The sequence below is a fragment of the Apiospora aurea genome, assembly GCF_038362705.1.
Source record: "Apiospora aurea strain CBS 24483 chromosome Unknown utg000005l_segment0_segment0, whole genome shotgun sequence".
NCBI lineage: Eukaryota > Fungi > Ascomycota > Sordariomycetes > Amphisphaeriales > Apiosporaceae > Apiospora > Apiospora aurea.
Genome location: NW_027117392.1, coordinates 4,946,454 through 4,965,873, shown reverse-complemented (window position 1 = coordinate 4,965,873; position 19,420 = coordinate 4,946,454). Strand labels below are relative to the sequence as shown.

Sequence of the window (19,420 nt, the reverse complement as noted above, 5' to 3'; positions counted from 1 at the left end):
ACGGCTGTGTAGTATTGTTCCCCGCGTTAGCCAGGCCACTTGCTTGTTGTTCCCAGGACCGTACAACAGAACATATCCATCATATATCGCCACCCCGGCCACACCTGGCCTTTCAGAACCAGGACTTTTTCTTTTCGGTATTCTTACGGAGAACGCCACCCTCGGGATATGCTGACTGTTTCTTCTTCTCCGTGTTCGTATCATAAACGCCTCCCTCAGGATATGTCGAAGTCACACCCCCTACTGGGGCTTTGGGAACAACACCACCTTCCTCGGGGTGTTTATCCATCTCGTCATGAACCCGCACATTCCTCCACGACGCGAGGAACGTCGCCTTCCACTCGCCCTCCTGCTCGGCCGGGCGCCGGAAGCGCGCCCAGATGGATCTTCGCGCGTCGACGAACCAGACGAGGGCCCAGTACGAGAAGCTGACGCCGCTGAGGATCAAGCTGACCCAGACGAGCGCGAGGGCGGGCCCGCCGACCTTGGCGCCGATGGAGAAGGCGTTGCCGAAGGTGCCGAGGACGGCGTGGATGACGTAGGCGACGGTGGTCGAGACGACGGCGCTGATGGCGAGGAAGCCGGGGGCGAGGCTCGCGATCAGCAGGTTGCCGAGCGTCAGGAGGCGGGCGCGCGGCAGCACGAGCGGCGCCAGCGAGGTGATAGCGACGAGGCCCGAGACGACGAGGCCGACGTAGAGGAAGGCCGCGTTGGCCGTGGTGGCGGCGAGCAGGGCGGAGCCCGTCGTCGAGCCCGTGTCGCTTAGGGTCTCTAGGAACGGGAAGGAGACGTTGGTGTTGCCGACGACGATGTAGCTGGTGATGTTCGTGGCGCTCCGTAGAACTAGTGACATGGATTAGTAGACGCCATCAAGGGTGGATGAAGGGGGAGAGGGAAGAGTGCTGTCAACTCTTTGAGGGGACATAACTCACCATCTCCAACGACATTGAAGCCGGGGCAGGAGTCAATCTTGATTTTGGAATTGGGATTATTCGGATCGACGCGGTTCCCCTTGCAGATGTTCTGTAGGTAGATATCATATTCGTCTTCGAGCCCGAGGGAGTCGGTGGCCGCTTTGATGAGCTCATTCACTATGTCCTGCAGCCCCTGATTGACCTCGGAAGTCAGGTTATTCACTGCGCCATCCAGGCCCGGTATCAGCCCAGTAATACCGCCGATGATGGAACCTGTTGTAGTGGACGAGGTGTTCGCCGTCTTGATCTCAACGAGGTTGGTTCCGACTTCGGATGTGTTCAGCTAGTGAATGTATAAATGCTACACGTCAGATCTCGCCCCCTGTTTGTGTCGTCGTCGATTGCAAGCATTTGGAGAGGTAGAAGGCAACCTACCGAGAGTAAATAGTACCCTGAATTTCTACCCGGTTTAGTTCCAGCGGTGACCAGGATGATCAGGAGCACAAAAGCCACCGCCGAGCAGATGATGGGGATGGCAGCGCTAAGTCGCAACCTTCCTACGGCCATGATGGGAACCGAAACTAGTATGTTTATGTTGATATATATGAATTTGTTGTGCCGGGTGTTAGACTCGGTATGTGCTTTCCGTCAGTCTTCTTCGTGGTCTCAATACGTGTTGATACTTCGTGATGTTACTGTTGTCAAGCACCTCTTTGTTGATTTTGCATGGATTAGTTATAAAGAAGTAAAATCTCTCCTGCTGAAACGGCGCAGGACAGTCACATATAAGTATGTAGGGTATATAGGGACGAAGACGGAAGCAGAACGTCTGTTTTTGAAGGCCACGAAATTTGACGTAATCCCCTCAGACACAAGAAGTCCTGGGCAAAACAGACTTCGCCTTTGATCTTCTTCTCTTCACGAGTACGGTTTGGTGGTCACGCCCCCTCTGGCGGATTATGCTGCGAGTGGCATGCATGTCCGTCGCCCATGGGGTCCCGTCCCAACGACGCCCGACCCGAATACGGGCCAGCTTCCTCACTGCCGCTGACCAGGTTCTCCCTCTGTGCCTGTCTCCATGACGGAGGTCGTTCGGCTAGGGGACCGGGCTACTACTAAGTACCCATTATATCCCATAAGCCAGTCGCATTGACGAGTTCGGTAGCCTGACCTCCGATGCCCTCTTTTTCTTCCGAAGGGACTTGACTTGGTCCTTCCTAGACCCGGGGCTTACGAGAAATGCTATAGATTCGTGGTGTGAAAGGATGTCTGGTGCCAAGCAGCCACTGTAACCCCAAAGTTTTAGGTTGATGGCCGCATTGATGTGTCCAGCTAACGCGGCCACACAGACTGCAGCGACGTCATTTGAGGCTATACCCTTCTTGCCGTTTTGTTTCGCAGTTGCTCTGCGTCGGTAGATTCCGCGGTGCAACACGGAGCAATCTGATTTGCAAATCGATATTCCCGTCCCGAGCCCCTTTTTGCACGAAAGTCATCCGTGCCAGCGTAGGTATCATTGCATCATTGAAAGTGATGCTTTAGTGCTTGCCGAAAGTAATTGCAAGGCAACACCAAGCAGAACAGAGTGCTTGAACGGTATTGAGCTTTAGTAATCGCCTTGCTTGTATGGCGGGGTTGGCGAGAAACCTTCAGCTGTTTGAATGCAGTACGGCCATGGCGGTTGATGGTGGTGGTCACACACCCGGAGTATCAGCCTCGCGCAATTCGTTTGATCGAAGGCTCGATCCAAATCTGACGCCGTACACCGCATCCCACTGCGTTGGGTTGGAACGCTGGCTTGGCTGCCGGATTTCCGGCGGTGTGGAATGATGGTAGAACCTGCTGGCCGACAATGGTGCTCGTTTTCGCACCGGCCTACCTATTGGCTTTGGTGGCTGGAAGAGCTGGGTCTATCCCAACGACTTGGTTAGTGTTCTACCACCCTTGCATATACATACACGGCTGTCTTGTACCTTGTCGCAGAAATCTAGGGGACCATCTCGGTTCAGACTTCAACACGGCGTAATAAGCCTGTCTCGATGCGGACAACAATTGAAGGCCGCATCAGTCCGCTTGCCCTGGGAAACTGCTTTACTTGAAAGTGTTCGCAAGGGGAGAAAGGCCCCAGCAGAGAGGAAAGGATCATGATCAAAGAAGCATCCAGACTCGACATGGATAGATCTGAGTATCCTCTTGCGCGAATTTTGGTATTGGCTGGTTGATGCGACGTAATAGATTCGAAATAGAATCCTTTACGCCGGGAATCCCAAAAGTGGAACGAGAACAAAACCCATGATCTGCTCTGCTCTTCTCACCGATGCAAATACATGGCTTCTGTGTGGCTGCTGCCATGTGCGCACCCAAGCTCGCTACACATGAGACCGGGCGGCGCTGTCTACACGGAATGTGTAATTCGGTATGGCGGCTTTGTCGCTTCGCCGCTACTCTGAAAGCTCCAATCGAGTTTTAGGGCAGGCAGACGGCAGGCCGCAGGCAAAGCCGAATAGACCCGTGGGCTAACATCCGTCCCCAGATTGAGCATCTTACATACATATTCATCGCGGGCTGGCATAGCGACGTCATGCATACACCGAGGATGCAGGACATGTGCAGATGTTACCGCATCCATCATAGACGCAGAAATGAAGGTCGGATGTTGCCCGCAGCAGCCTCACGGGCGCAAGGTGGTGTGGCATGCGTGCACTCACTACCACTAGTTGCCACTGCAGCTGGATTGCCTGTTTAGGCAAGCCATGTAAGTCGTCGGTGCCCATGGGCCAATCAAAATTTCTGGTCTCTCGCAGGGTGAGATTCTTGCAATTGCGCAGTCTGTACGGAGGGTGATCTGGTCTGCAACCCTACTTCAGTTGTGTCACCTAGACATTGTGGGGGTGGAGGAGGAGACCCTGCTTGATCGCTTAGACGTCTCCTGCAGATGTCCACTGCTGTGTGGGTGGTTGGACTGGGGGATTGGGAGGCCGCCGTTTGTTGTTTTTGTTGTTGTTGTTGTCTCTTGTTGTCGGCGCATTCCTAAGTCAGTACAGAGGCACCGAGGTGAGGCCTCAGGCATGTACTGGGCAGGTTCCATAGCTCTACCTAGCTGAAAGCTTGTCTCCCCCAAATCCACCCCTCCATCAAAGCTCCGTCCCATCAAACTGACTTCACCTCTACTGCAAACAGCGTCCTCAAACAGGCTCCCCCTCGAGATCAGCAGCCCAGCCACAGCAACGGGCGGCAGGAAATATATCACGCACTCCGCGGGGCCATGCCGGAAGTGGTGCGCGAATTTCCTGCACCATGTCGTTGGCTGGATTGTTCTGGTGGGCAAGCACCGTTTCCTCAATTCTGACTTTCCCATGCCGGCACTAATAGATTCGTCCAGACAGGTAAGCCCTTGCTCATCCATTGGATTGCTTCCCCCAAGCATGGCACAGTGCTGACCGCATGTGATGGTCCCGAAATCACCCTGCGTCGGTCAAGACCATCTCACACTGTGCTTTGGGCTCAAGACGCCAGACATCCAACAGTATGGCATCCTGTTTTGACATTTGCTTCTCAGAAACTCTCGCCATCAACATGACTGCAGCCACCTACCAGGCTATCGGGTCCAGCAGGGCTGGTATATAATGTATAATAGATCAATGCGACTACTTCACTGAGAAAAACGGTGTACCTTTGACTCGTCTCACTCCTCTTCACCTCGGTTCCGTTGGCTCTGTTGTCTCATTGCTCAGGAGAAACTCATACTTGCGGCGAAGCGCGTGTACATTCTTCACTTACAAGCCTACAGGGAACTGCAAAGAATGGACGAGGAGAATCTCAAGTCCCCCGCGGCTGATCGCATTCGCTTCGACGATGGAGAAGCATCGCGACCAGCTCGCGGTAACTTGCGCCGGACTCATTCCAATGGCTCCATGTCCATAAGGAGCGTGCGATCGCGACGTGAGGTTGATCCAGCCATTCTGCTGCCCGTCCAATATCGTACCGTGTAAGTGCCAAGGCCATCGTCGTCTTCTCTTCGTCCGATGACCCTTCAATATCACGACATATATCCAATAGCCACTCCTCACTAACAACCATTCAAGCTCCTTCCAGATCGAAGAATCGAAAGCTAAAGATGTCGCCGAAATTTCGAAAGCGAAAGATACTGCTGCCAAGGGTCGATATCCACAAACAAACTCAGTCATGGCTTCAAACTTCCGGCTAACATATCGGTGCAGAGCTGTCGGCCCTTGATTGGCATACCATCACGACTGAAGAGGCACTCCGTCGCCTGAGCGCCTCAATGGAACAGGGCCTCTCTGATGACCAGGCCACCAGAAGGCTGAAGGACTTTGGTCGAAATGCCCCTACACCTCCTAAGTCTAATACCATACAGAAATACCTTGGCTATATGTTCAAAGGGTTTGGACCCATCTTGCTCATCGGATCTATCCTTGTCTTCGTCTCCTGGAAGCCGCTGGGCGAGCCCAACCCTGCAATTGCCAACTTGGTAAGCCATACTACGACGTGAACCTACGAAGAGCTGGTTTAACATATCCGCAGGCTCTAGCTATCGTCCTACTTGCCGTATTTTTCATTCAGGCTGCTTTTAACATGTGGCAAGATTGGTCGTCATCCCGCGTAATGAAGTCGATTACTGGCATGCTGCCAGAGAACACTATGATCATTCGTGAAGGCAAGCAGCAATCGCTTCCTGCTTCAGAGCTCGTGCCCGGCGATATTGTGTATATCAAAGCCGGTAACAAACTCCCGGCCGATGTCAGGTTCCTTCAAGTCTCCAGTGACGCCAAATTCGACAGATCCATCCTCACCGGAGAGTCGGCGCCCCTGGCGGCAACAGTGGATTCTACTGACGATAACTATCTTGAGACACGCTGCATAGGCCTCCAGGGAACCCACTGCACCGCTGGATCATGTGTTGGGTTGGTTGTCAACACGGGGGATCGTACTGTCTTCGGTCGCATCGCTACCCTGACCAATGAGCCCAAGACTAAGATGACAACCCTTGAACGCGAAATCCTGTACTTCGTTGTCATCATCTGCTCAATCATGGTTACAATGATTACTATTGTGCTCGTTGTCTGGTAAGAACTCCTCCTCGGGCGTTGGCTCAAGGCCATGTATCGCTAACAACATGTTCAGGGGCGCTTGGCTGAGGAAGGATCACCCAGGCTGGATTTCTGTACCAACCCTGATCGTCTCTTGCGTTAGCGTTGCAATCGCTTTCATCCCAGAAGGGCTCCCCATCGCCCTGACCGCAGGCCTGACAATTACTGCAAATATTATGCGGAATAACAGCGTGCTGTGCAAGTCATTGAAGACCGTGGAGACGCTTGGCTCCGTTTCTGTGGTTTGCTCGGACAAAACGGGGACCCTAACTCAGGTCAGTATTGCCCTTTATGCTCCTAAGCAACCACCTACTTACACACTCTCTTAGAACCGCATGACTGTCACGGACTGCACCATCGGCAACCATACCATCAATCAAGATACCGCACAACGGGAACTTGACGTGAGTGAGGCCCCGGCTGTCGCAGGCATCGTCACCACTGGCGTCGGCCAGGTACGGGCCATTGCAGGTCTCTGTAACGCGGCAGAGTTCGATGCGGCTACTATTAACCTCCCACTTGAGGAGCGGCGCATTCACGGTGATGCGACCGACCAGGCTATCCTTCGGTTCTCTGAAGGTCTTGGCTCCGTGCATCACCTTCGCCAGAGCTGGCAGAGGACATACGAACTGGCATTCAATTCGAAGAACAAATACATGATCCGGACCTTTTCCATGTTCAAGGATGATCTGCTGTCGACCACCTTACCTCAAGCCGAGGCGGATGTTTTCAGTGCGGAGGATACGTATGTTATCAGAGAAAATGCGCATGAAGAATCGCCCGCTGACACCAGTTTCCAGGCTTCTGACCATCAAGGGAGCCCCTGATGTGTTGATTGGTCGCTGCGACCAATACACCACCAACGCCGGTGACGCTCACCCCTTTGACCTAGATATGAAAGCTACTATTGAGCAATTGAAGGATATATACAGCAGTCAGGGAAAGCGATGCATTCTTTTAGCTCGCAAGGTTGTCCCCAAGGCGGATGTCCACCACCAACCCGGTACGGCTCAATTTGAAGACGCCATGTTCGAGCAGGCTAAGACTGGCTTGACTCTTGTCGGTCTCCTTGCCATCGTTGACCCCCTTCGACCTGAGATCCGTTCCGTTGTGTCCACCTTGAGAGGTGCTGGGATTCGCTTCTTCATGGTAAGCCAAAACTACCTGCGACTCCATTCATCTTATGTTTGTAGCATACTGATACCCGGCCCAGGTTACTGGCGACTTCGCCTTGACTGCCCTTGCTATTTCCCAAGATGCCGGTATCATTACTACTCCAACCCCATTGGTTCATGGTGTATCCGCTCTGCCACGTGAACCATCCCCGAGCTCCACCTCCGAGGACAAGGCCTCATCCTCGGCATCGCGAACCTCTATCGTGCTTAGCGGACCTGAACTGCTGACGCTAAACGACCACCAGTGGCGTGTACTGACCGAGTACGAAGAGATTGTCTTCGCGCGCACCACGCCCGAGCAGAAGCTCCGCATTGTCCGGGAGTTCCAGACGACCGAGGTCGTGGCCATGACGGGTGACGGCGTTAACGATGCGCCCTCGTTGAAGGCGGCCGACATTGGCATCGCGATGGGTGGCGGCTCCGACATCGCCATCGAGGCTGCCGACATGGTCTTGCTCGACTCCTTCTCATCCGTCGTCGAGGCCGTCCAGTACGGTCGCGTTGTCTTCGACAACTTGAAGAAGGTCATCTGCTACCTGCTGCCCGCTGGCTCCTTTGCTGAGTTCTGGCCCGTCATGACCAACGTGCTGTTCGGTCTACCGCAGATTCTGTCTTCGTTCCTCATGATCATAATTTGGTGGGTGTTTTTATCCGTTCACACTCTTCGTACGCTGTTGACGGAGTACTGATGTTTATTTGTAATTTGACAGCTGCTTCACTGACTGCGCTGCGGCCACGGTCCTCTCCTACGAGAAGCCCGAAGCTGACGTGCTGCTCCGCAAGCCGCGCAACGTCAAGAAGGACCGCCTGGTCAACTGGCAGCTTGTTACCATGGCTTACGGTGTGCTCGGCGTCATCCAGACCCTCGCCTCTTTCGCTATGGCGTACTGGTATCTAGAGCGCAACGGCATCCCCTTCCGCGTCCTTTGGTTCAGCTTTGGCGTTCTGCCCGATTGGATCGACCAGGACTACTACAATCAGAGGATCAACGAGGCCTCGTCTATTTACTTCGTGAATCTCGTCGTCATGTAAGTGACCTCTTTTAACTATGTGCCATTACTTCCCACGACACTAATAGGTGAGTGATGTACAGGCAATGGTTCAACCTGATGGCTATCCGTACTCGTCGCTGGAGCATCTTCCAGCACCCGCCCGCCTTCAACAAGGCCTCCCAGAACCTGGCCCTCTTCCCCGCCATCGCCTTCGCCCTGGTCATGGCCATCTTCTGGCTGTACGTGCCCGTATTCCAGGAGGTGCTCGGCACATCCAAGGTGCCTGCCGAGCATTATTTCCTGCCCATGGCGTTTGGCATGTTCATCCTGACCATGGATGAGGGACGCAAGTACATGATCCGCAAATACCCTAACGGTATCCTGGCCAAGGCTGCTTGGTAAGGAGGGATACATTAGAGGGGATGGTACAATGACGTGGGTCATGGGCACATATTCATCTTCTATTTCTTTGTCGGGGCTTTGATGTAACGTTCTTCTTTTATACAACTATACCCGGTAGGTCAAGCATAGCAAGCAGAGTCTACATAGTATACAGCATTGGATACATTTTCGTTTAGACAAACACAACACTCATCATTCATTTACAAAAATATCAGACTTTAGCTGCTCATGTGGACGCCGAGTTCCGACCCCTTAATAGGCAGGCCTGTTCATCCAATCCTTGATCTTGTCCGACATGCTCCCTGTACTGCCACGACGGCTTGGCTCATGGGTAACATGGGCGACGGCGTCACATTCTCCACTGGACGGGAGTTTCGACGGAGCGACACGATTGGAGCGACCTTTACGCCGTTGACACTTTGAGTCAGTCAAGCTCCTTTTCCTCTTGGTGAAGGGGGGTCACAGAATGATGATGTTGGGTGCCTTCGACTTACAGTAAAAATCGCCCCGGCCAGCGTCGTTGATGATCTCGTTGTACTTCTCCTTTGCTTTCAAGTATGCCTTGGACATGATGATGGTACTTCGGAGGAAAGAACTAATCGAAGGTCGATAGAGTTGTTGCAGTAACTCCTATGAATGTGTTTGTTCTGTGACTTGGATTCGTTGATAGCAGTAGATTATTGTTCATCAGAGAGGAGAAGCAAAGGGGGGAAAATGAGATCGAGATGGACAGGACAGGACAGCCAATACAAATAGGCAGGCTCCTTGTCCATGCTCTCTCTCTCTGGCTCAGACTCTCTGTCTCGCTCTCTTACACAGGTCTGCTGACAAGTTGGAGTCGACCCCTCTCCGCGATATCAGATGGCCGATCGATGTTTACCCCATGGGGAAAATAAAAACTCTATTCGGGGATTGATCGACTGCATAGCCACATAGCTTCACTTCCTGTGATATTACGTCACTGGGACGTCCAACGTGCTACACAGTCGAATCGCGAAAGACACAATGAGATGACCGACCACAGTGGTGTATGGCTAGCGATAAACAAGCAAACATATCCATTAAAAGTGTACGAACGAATATATACTTCTAGAAACGCAGAGCGGAAGTCCCGGACTCCCAACGCCCTGATCAATGACAGAAAACCTACCGATTTGTCCCCCTTTGATGACAAGAACTTACCGCCGAGTAGTACTACACATACAAACCTTTTGCTTATCCATAATGTACATGCACCATGTACATATACTCATATGAAGTCAGCCTGGAGCTGTTGAATCTCCCGCGTCTTCTCGAGACAAGCGATACAGTCTTTCGACCCGGGCCGCTCGCACAAGCACAACGCCTGGGGCGCGGCGGTGTACCGATCGCCCGGGGTCCGCACCCGCACCAAGCAGGGCGGCGCCGAGTGGCACTCGCGGATGTAGGCCTCGTCGGGGACGCCGCGCTCGCAGAAGTAGGCCTCGGTGCAGGAGGAGCACCCCGGCCGGCGCGCCTGCCCGTGCGAGTCGCAGCCCATGAAGATCTCGCCGAACGGCTGCGGCGGCGGGACCGGGACCGTCTCGTGGCTGCGGGAGCGGACGTGGCCGACGAAGCCGGTGCGGGACTCGGTGGACGGGGTCGCGGTCACATAGTAGGTGTCCCGTTTCGCACCGTCATTTGCCGTCTCTTCCTCGCCTCCGTCGTCGCTATCTTCGTTCTTCGCCGCGGATCGCCAGCGCGCCTGTTTGGGCGCCGGGTTGAGCCTGACGCGCCTTTGCAGCTTCCTCTCGTTGCAGGGGGACAGTAGGGTCTCTTTGATCTTGGGCCTGCTGTCGCTGTCGCTGTTGCTACTGCGGTACAGATCCATCATCTTCCCGCCCGCGTGGGCGCGGCCCTTGAAGGAAGAGCCGGCGACGCGCTCGGTGAGGTCCGAGAGATCGATGGGCTCGTTCGTCCGGGCGGAGCGGACAGCCGGGCTGTGCGAGCGGGCGCTGCTGCCTGTGTAGTAATCGGAGTCGAGGGCGCCCTCGGCGGCCATGTCGATGGTGTCGACGCTCTGATGCTGCTGCTGCCTATGCGAGGGGTTTGTGGCGACCATGGGCGACTGCTGGTGGTGGGGCTTCCTCCGCCTGTTATCGTTGCCGCCGCTGCTGCTGCTGTCCTTGGGGATGTTGAAGATGGCCTCGAGCGGCACGATCCGGGCGTCGATCTCCCTTGCCCGCGTAGCCGTTGTCCGCCTTCCACTGGACGTACTTTTCGCAGAACTGGCGGTCGTTGATGTGCCAGGGGAGGAAATGGTGCGTGCACTGGGTGCACAGCCCGGTCCTCGTCCGCGCCTCCTTCTGGGGCCGGCACTTGGTGAGCACCGCCCCCAGGCACAGGAAGTTCATCGTCCGCCAGCTCGATTTCAGGCATAGGACCCGGGTCCGGGACCGGTGCAGACAAGCCTCGTACGTGTACGTTTTTACCTTACACTCGCACATGGTGGGATGTGTGCGTTTTCTATACTTTTATATATAAACAAAAAGGGGAGGGAAAGGGGGAGGAAACAAATACAAAATAGGAGGTAAAAATGTTTTGCTAGAGAGACTATTAACAGGATTGTCTCTCTAGAAAAGTTGAACCGGTCAACTGGTAATATAGGTAGCTGTGGAATGATGGGAATGGAAACACCGAAGTTGAAGTCAGCAGGGGTATGGGAACAGGGTTTTTGTAAGACAGGGGCTTCCATTGTCAAGAAGAGACAATGGTTCCGAGGTTGAAAGAGCGCCGTTGTGTCAATAGAATTATAAAGACAATATAACAACACGGTGCCTTGGTCTACAAAATACCCCTTTGAAGAAGTCCTTGTTTGAAGCGGTCAAGCTCTCGGAGGCGCTGATGACATCTATATCTTTGTGTGAACTGGTCTAGACCGGGAGTGGCAGTAGGAGGATGAAGAGCAACCAAATCAGAATCTACTCTCCCTGACCGTCGTGCCACCTACGTAAGCGGTGAAAGAAGTGAAGTTAGCGGCCGATTTTGAGGGCAATCTTAGCCACTCTCATGTTTGCTATTTGCCATACACATAGTAACCCCCCCTCCCCTGACTGGCAGAGACTACCCGCCAATAGAGTGGTCGGGACATATATACTCTGCATGTATCGTCTCTGTACCGCAAGTATACGTCTGAATATCTTGGGCGCAGTCTCTTGGATTTCCTAGGTCATGCCATCTGACATCGTCTTCATTGCTCGGGTTTCGCCATGTCATCCAAGTCCCGCCGCCACAGCCGTTCCAGATGTACTGGAAGCCGTCCGGTAAGGTGAAGGCATAACCACATGGGTTCCCGCCCGGAACAGGGTTCACAGCCCAGGCGCATGCTGCGTTTGCCGAACCATTCACGGCAAAGCCAATCCTAGTCCCGTCATCGAGGTGGCCGACGTAGACTTGGTTTGAAGGCGTGGCTGATGGGGCGGGTGTCTGTGTGCGGACGGTACCCGTTCGCGTCATCCTAATGGTGGAGGAGGTGGAAGGCGATGTGGAAGTAATTGGTGTGGACGTTGCGGAGGAGACACTCGTGGTTGACGATGTCTGGGCAGGGAGACTTCTGCAGTGGAGGCCAAGTGAGCTTCGTTCCGATCTATCTTAAACGTCGTAACACAGAACCTGGGCAAGGGGGTTGTTGCCTGCATGAGTGGGAATACTCACAAAGAAGAGCTTGTGGGAGCGTCTGCAGAGCCCTCGTAGCGAGCCTTGCTGCCCACTGTCCCACCTACAGCACCAGCAATAATGCCGCCAGCGATGACGATAGCACCGGCGATGATCCAAATCCTGTGCGTTCTCGACCAGGGCAGCTTCTTCTCCAGAGGTGTAGCGGGCTCATAACTCTGCGAAGTCTCATCGTGGCCTGAGGCATGTTGGATATGTGGAGGATGGACTTCCAATGTTGAATCAGGGGGTATAGGCAGCAAGCCTGGTTCAGGACAGACCTCTGGGAGAGTAGCGGAGTGATGTTTGCTACTCTCTGGGCTGGGAATGTCGCTCGTGCCGGTCTGAGCCATGTATGTCCGTATACACTGGAAAGCACTGTGTGAGGTGTAAGATGAATATTGTAGTCTGATTTGTATAGATTCTGAGGCGCATATATATAAACATATGGTTTGGCGGACCAAAACGAACACACGAAGGGGATCGAGGTCCCAACATAATCAAAAACGCACACATATATATCCTGGTTCCCAGCCTTCTCGTTCTTTCATGCTGCCCAGTCGCTCAACCGGCTTTGAAACAGGGGGATCGTGTAGCTTGGTCTATATCACCGCTGTAATGAGGCTGAGAGCCGCTTTCACTTTCCTTCTCTAGAACTATCCCCGAATGCGAGTGTGCCTGGTCGGTCTTTTCGTATGCAGGTTTAGATCGTAGGACCGGCTCAGCCTGATGATGCCAGCTTTGATCATTGGTAAGATCGAAGGGGTTCAAGTCGACCCGTCAGCTCGTCATCTTGCGATGCAACTAGCTGGGGAGAGTTGCATCGCGCAATGGGCCTGGCCTGACTTTCTGATTAACTGACACACAATTTCATTCAGACCCTTGTGGTATCGTGTATCTTGGGGGTGCAGGTGGTGATTGGTGGGGGAGTCAGGATGCGCTACGGGCTGAAGCTGGGTAGCCTCGAAACTGCCCGTAGAGTCATCCCGGCAGCAATTAAGTAATCAGCCTAATCCCTGTAGATTGGGCCGTCGGTCGGTACTTAACCCCACCATAACATCATCGCAGCAAGTTTGCGACAGGACGAACCCAACTTTTTGTTGCACTCGCATCTCAACTCCTCTACGCAGTCAACATGCAGAAAACGGACAAGAAGGCAGACGACATCCTGCGGCGACCGCTCTATGGTATGTGTTTTCGCGACGAGTTCATCTCCGTCCCATCTCTCAGCGCACGCAAGCTCGACTCTACCCCCCACTAACAGCTGCTGTTCACGACAGTTTATGATCTGCCTCACGAAGTGCTCAGTACCCTAGAGTTCAAGGAATCTCCAGCCGAAGTACCCGAAGATCTTCCCTTGGACCCTACGCCTGCTCCCGACACATCAACATCCTCCTCCAACGACAATCTCCCTGGCTCCCAAAGCTGCTCATTATGCTCTCTTGCCTTCACTTCTGTCGAGGACCAGCGCGGTCACCAAAAGTCCGATTTGCACCACTATAACCTGAAGCAAAAACTTCGCGGCAACAAACCCGTCACAGAGAACGAGTTCGAGAGTCTCATTGGTGACCTGGATGAGAGTCTGTCCGGTTCGGACTCCGACGAGTCGGACGAGGATGAGGACGACAAACAAGAGAGTACCCTCACCACCCTCTTGAAGAAGCAGGCAACTCTCGCTAGTAGAAATGCCAACAATGGAGGTGCGGAGGAAGATGGGGAAGCCGGTCTCGGTCGAAAGAAGAAACGGGGGAATGGAAACGCGCCGATGATATGGCTCAGCTCTCCGGTGCTTCCACCAAACAACTACTTCGGCATATACCGCGCCATTCTAACACCCGAACAAGCTCGCAACGAGGACGAGGTGGTAGAAGTCATACGGAAGAAGCAACTGGATCCTATACCAGCCCCCAAGCCCATCACAGATGGAAAGGCCGCCCCGGCTGCGTACAAGGGGCCTCATGTCTTCATGTGCATGATCGGTGGAGGCCATTTCGCCGCCATGGTGGTGTCACTTGCGCCAAGACAGACAAAACACGCTTCGTCAGGTCCACTGAACCGAGAGGCAACGATTTTGGCACACAAGACCTTTCACAGGTACACCACGAGACGAAAGCAAGGTGGCTCGCAGTCTGCGAATGACAATGCAAAGGGAAATGCGCACTCAGCAGGCTCTAGTATACGTCGGTACAATGAACAGGCTCTGATCGACGAAGTTCGTCAGCTGCTCCAAGAATGGAAGGGGCTTCTTGACACGTCCGATTTACTATTTATACGAGCGACTGGCGCAACAAATCGAAGAACCCTGTTTGGACCTTACGAGGGACAGGTCTTGAGAGCCAACGATCCGAGGATACGAGGGTTCCCCTTTAGCACACGGCGGGCAACGCAGAACGAATTAATGCGATGCTTTATCGAGCTGACCCGGTTGAAGGTCCGGGAGTTCGATCCCAATCAGGCCGCAAAAGCGCAGCAAGAAGCTCAGGCAAAGGTTGCCCCTTCGAAGCCGGCGAAACCAGTCGCGCCCAAGTTGTCTGAGGAGGAAGAAACAGCCCTGCTCCACACAAACCAGTTGCAGGCCTTTGTTCGGAGATCGAAGCTACCTGCGCTGCTTTCGTACCTGAAGAATAACGGTTTACAGGCCGACTTCATATTCCAGCCTGCCGACTCGCAGCAAAATCACCATGCGCCTACTTCTTTACACTTCTCGGCCAGTCAGAACTCCGCACCACTCGTATCCGGGTTGCTGCTGAAGGCCGGGGCCGACCCCACGCTCCAAAACAAAGAGGGCAAGACAGCATTCGAACTTGCCGGAGACCGGGCCACGCGTGATGCTTTCAGGGTAGCTCGAGATGAGCTGGGCGAGCAGAAATGGGACTGGGAGGCTGCCAAAGTTCCTCCGGCCATGAAGCGAGCCGAGGCTGGGAAGCGGGAGGAGCGAGAGCGCAAAGAGAGTGAGAGCAAGGAGGCGGAAAGAAAGAAGGCTGAGGAAGCCCGACTCAAGTTGGAGGGCCCAAAGGTTACGGAAAAGGCGTCCAAAGCCAAAGGCATCCTAGGCGGGCTGGCACAAAAAACGGCACAGGAGAAGCGTGAGGAGGAGGCGAGAGGGCTCACGCCCGAACAGAAGATGAGACTCGACCGCGAGAGGCGGGCGCGAGCTGCCGAGGAGAGAATCAAGCGGATGCAGGGAGGTAGCTAATGGTAGATACTTCTGAAGCCACCAATACATAAGTGGCCCCAACGGTCATGATCAACACCCAAGCTGGATGGCAACTCTCCATGTGAAGCTTATCAATCAACGGGTTGTCTACTTGGGGGCCCAAGTCCATGATTCTGGAGGCTCAGCCCGAACCATCAGTGAGGAGTACTATATTGAAAAGCTTATTTCAGGATATACCAATCAATGCCAGAGTAAATTGGGTAATGAAATAGGGGAGTTTCTAAACAACACCTAGCGATCGAGTCGACCTCGTACCTGAACAAACAGCTTACGGGGCATGTACTGTAGTCCTCTCAACCAAGTTGCGACCGTCTCTGCATGAGCATGACGGGGACCACGATGGTGTAGGAGCACAATATCTGTCACCTGATCATGCACGCCAGAAAGTGGGATTGGAACTGTTCTCACGAGCTTGCTTTCTATGCACCGTATACAACACGATCATCCTTTGCCCTTGAGCATAAAAGTTGATGCATCCAGGGCCACCCACATGACTCCCTACTTGAGTCTGGGCAGTCGAGTGCATAGTTGGAGTGAACCATGTGCAGGGCCGATTCGATGAGACGTGCTCATAACATGACGATCACTCCGTTCATTCATCTAATCGATACTCGACTACAATGTTTCAATGTCGTGTTCGCTGTTGGCAACTTACAGAAGAGGACAAACTACACATTGGCGTACACCCATTGCAGATATATTAATACGAGTACACCAACTCATCCAAGTCGAAGCCAATGTAAGCAACTGGGCATACGTGAACTCAATCTTCCCCTGACTTGCCCAGGCAGGGTCCTTCCGCCCTGCTTTACAATGCTGATCTCTTCCCGCATGCTTAGCCACGCACCCAAGCTGCTTGGTTCAAGGAAGCCGAACAGTCCTCCCATGCCGCGCCCGAAGGATTTGCTCCATTCCGATGAGAAACGCCAGGATAACGCATATACGGCGGCTACATAGGTATTTCGGCATAGAGTTACCAAGAAGGATTCGACCTGCTTTATCTTACAAGCCCCCTTCCATGACTTACAACAACAGTGGCCATGATAATACCCGAGTCAAACCGCAAAAGAATCCCTGATCGGACCCCGTTCAGAATCTGGCTCCTTCATCTTGGTTGTTCCATACCGTTTTCACGAGGTAATTCGTGTTATATATATTATATCAAAATAAAACAAACCTATCGTGTTGGCTGTTGGTAGGAGCCGGCCCCCAATTTTGGAGCAGCGCGCGTCGTCAAGGATAGCAAATCATCCGCCACCACTGCCTCCTCCTTTTCATCCCTAGCCTCGGGGAAGGAAGGAAGGAAAATCGGCAGTGAGAAGGGAGGCGGAGCACCACCCCGAATATGAGATATATGGAGAGCCGAACTCATGTTGATTGCTTCCAATATGCATTTTCAGCACTGCTGACTCGCGACTTGTTCGAAGAAAGCGAACGCGCCGGAAAGAACTGTGTGACCTATAATATCATTCTGACTTACAACACGTAAGCGCATGCAGTTATTAATTGTCCATTCCTTGCGCCATCGAACGCGTTCCCGACTTGACTCGGCTCGACTCGTGTAAACGCGGGGAAAAGGGGGAGGGGAACGCATCTCTACTTCTTTGCTTTATCCTACCCGTTTTGTTTCAACGGGAGGCCCAGTCGGGTTGAAGAAGACGATCGCCTCTGTTCCCCAGTATGAGCAGCCGGGGAGGCGCGGATCATTGTATGTAGCTCTCCCGTGCGGCCTAGATATACTTCCCTACCCTACCAAAAGAAAAAAAAAAAAAAAAAAAAGTTTTTTTTTTTTTTTTTTTTTTTGCATGTATGTATTTTGCTGGACTATGCGAGACAGTCATACACTTGCAGGTGACTGTTTTGCTTCGAAACTTGGTTTGGTTGTTATTATTTTTTTTATAACGGGGAAAAAACAGTTCACTTGGTTGAGATCTGGTATTGTGAGATCTTAGTCGCTGCTGGCTTGGCCTGTGACCATCGTTACCCGCCCGACTCCCACAAGCAGCGAGGATCGTCAAAAAAGACCTCTCCGAATATCTGGCAACCGCGCGGGGCACTCTGAGATCTCGCAGGGCGCCTACTGCAAGTGTGATATCTGTTACCCTCGTCGCGACAAAAGATGTCAAGATATGTCGCTTTGGCGCCGGCAGTTGCATTGTACGGCAATGTCACAAGAGAGAGAGAGAGAGAGAGAGAGAGAGAGAGAGCCAAGGCGCCGCAAAACGAAACTTTTGTCGCCCAATGGGTTGGACCGACGACCCCGGCTCGTCGGTCGCAGATGAAGTTCTTCTTCGGCGGCGGCTGGATGGATGGGACGGGTTTGTTTTTAGAACGTGCGGCAGCCAATTCCTTCCCGCTGAAGAATTGCCCTCCCCCAACATCCAACATCCAACTGGTAACCGCCAACTGCATGTCGACTTGATTGCTCGCGCCTGTCACCCGCACTCACTCACGCCTGACTCCCTGTCCGTCAATAGCCAGTGCCTGAAGTAAAAAAGGTACCAGATCCCCAGTATGGAGGGTGACGACGCCATGCAGCGGCCGCATGTCTTTTTTTGAGATTGACTCTAGACAGACCTTTCTATTCTTATTCATCACAGCCGTTGCAATTTGCAATCTTACCCGCAAATGATATGCTGGGCAACAACGACTCCATGTGTGCATGCGTAGGTAGTCGTTGAGGGTGGCGAAGTTTTGTCCGCTCAATTCCCCTCGAGGGGTAAATCGTCCGGTTTTTTGACATTGGTTTCCCCTAAATTCATACACACACACACACACACATGGGACGGAGGACGGAACGGACGAACTGGTCCTGGATTGGATTCCCTTCCCACCGATGTAACTCTCTGTGCAGGTCCTGAGAACACGAGAAGAGCCCATCTCCGTGCTGGATGTTACCTGAAACTCCGCAGAAAACGGAGGAGGGCAAAGGGACCCCTGTCAGGCCGGTACCTGAAATGCGACGATACCTGGATACTTGCACTTCTTCAAGAAGGCAAGGGGGGGAAACAGCCGCCCACAGACCACAGGCGGTTGGACCTGCTCGCACACACAGGTCTCGCATACTTCGGTTGCCGAATTCTCTAGGTCGACCGTGATGGGTTGATTGGACGGGTTGCTGTCCGGCTTTCTGTCTTAGAGTGACGACGGCATGTGCGTGGCGTGCCAATGTTAAAGCTGCCATAGGTTCACCATTCTTGGGATATTTCATTTTTCAATCGTATGTTTCACTGCTCTGATTGGTGGCCGAGTTAGCATGTACATGATAAAAGCAAGACAGGGTACTGCTCTCCGTGGGCAACCGTTGGGATCGAGTCATGAAAAAGCAAAAACGCCGACGATTTGCATGGGCTGGAGAGCCTCCGGGTTTTTCCCACGAAAAAGTCCCCTATACGATGGAGTTGGTTCGGAGAATTATGCACGCTTCGGCTCCTGGTGAGTTTGTCCCTTGGTGAGGGAATGGTTCAGTACAGGGGTAATGTCAGCAACACCGGAGGCATAGCCATTGCCAGTTGCTTGATTCTAGCAAGAAAACAGCAGATGTGACGGTAACAGCAACGGTGGAAAGGAATGATAAGAGCTGGGTGGCTCGACTGCAAGCATTCTCGCATGTCACTGTAGGATAGCGTCGAAGCGTCGGTGATTGATTCCCAATAGGGGGGACAAGCAGGCAGATGGGATGGCAACTCCAGTCCCAAAGTGTGCAAGTCCAGCAGCTTCACCACGTGAGGTGGCAGCCGTCAATTATCGCAATGGAGTGCTCACCTGCTCACCTTGGACATCGACAGCCTCGACCAGTTAGTTCTCCGAGTTTGTCCTTTTCTGGGTCGCGAGGGTGATCGGATATCAATGCTGTGGGTCCAAATCGAGGCTTAGCGGTACTGGGGCCTCGAATACGGGCTCCTGCGAGCATCTCGGTTCCATCCCGAGATGAGCT

At 53.3% G+C, this 19,420-nt stretch overlaps 5 protein-coding genes across 5 annotated transcripts; 2 read left to right on the top strand and 3 right to left on the bottom strand.

Annotated features, from left to right (window-relative positions):
* Positions 1-112: 112 nt before the first annotated feature.
* PG986_008073 (uncharacterized protein) lies at positions 113-1,481 on the bottom strand (the record flags this gene model as incomplete). The annotated part of the gene is made up of 3 exons (XM_066844295.1): positions 113-843; positions 933-1,257; positions 1,350-1,481. 3 exons carry the CDS (start codon positions 1,479-1,481, stop codon positions 113-115), a joined length of 1,188 nt encoding a protein of 395 aa, XP_066700407.1.
* Positions 1,482-4,717: 3,236 nt separating this feature from the next.
* Positions 4,718-8,594, top strand: PG986_008072 (uncharacterized protein; the record flags this gene model as incomplete). Its single annotated transcript, XM_066844294.1, has 10 exons — positions 4,718-4,902; positions 5,000-5,073; positions 5,135-5,406; positions 5,460-6,001; positions 6,060-6,300; positions 6,355-6,770; positions 6,826-7,174; positions 7,239-7,837; positions 7,911-8,228; positions 8,294-8,594. The coding sequence occupies 10 exons, from the start codon at positions 4,718-4,720 to the stop codon at positions 8,592-8,594; spliced, it is 3,297 nt and encodes a 1,098-aa protein (XP_066700406.1).
* Positions 8,595-8,846: 252 nt separating this feature from the next.
* On the bottom strand, positions 8,847-9,164 carry PG986_008071 (uncharacterized protein; the record flags this gene model as incomplete). Its single annotated transcript, XM_066844293.1, has 2 exons — positions 8,847-8,995; positions 9,089-9,164. The coding sequence occupies 2 exons, from the start codon at positions 9,162-9,164 to the stop codon at positions 8,847-8,849; spliced, it is 225 nt and encodes a 74-aa protein (XP_066700405.1).
* A 679-nt stretch (positions 9,165-9,843) lies between these two features.
* On the bottom strand, positions 9,844-10,991 carry PG986_008070 (uncharacterized protein; the record flags this gene model as incomplete). The annotated part of the gene is made up of 2 exons (XM_066844292.1): positions 9,844-10,785; positions 10,830-10,991. The coding sequence occupies 2 exons, from the start codon at positions 10,989-10,991 to the stop codon at positions 9,844-9,846; spliced, it is 1,104 nt and encodes a 367-aa protein (XP_066700404.1).
* Positions 10,992-13,401: 2,410 nt separating this feature from the next.
* Positions 13,402-15,462, top strand: PG986_008069 (ankyrin repeat and zinc finger domain-containing protein; the record flags this gene model as incomplete). The annotated part of the gene is made up of 2 exons (XM_066844291.1): positions 13,402-13,453; positions 13,547-15,462. 2 exons carry the CDS (start codon positions 13,402-13,404, stop codon positions 15,460-15,462), a joined length of 1,968 nt encoding a protein of 655 aa, XP_066700403.1.
* Positions 15,463-19,420: the final 3,958 nt, after the last annotated feature.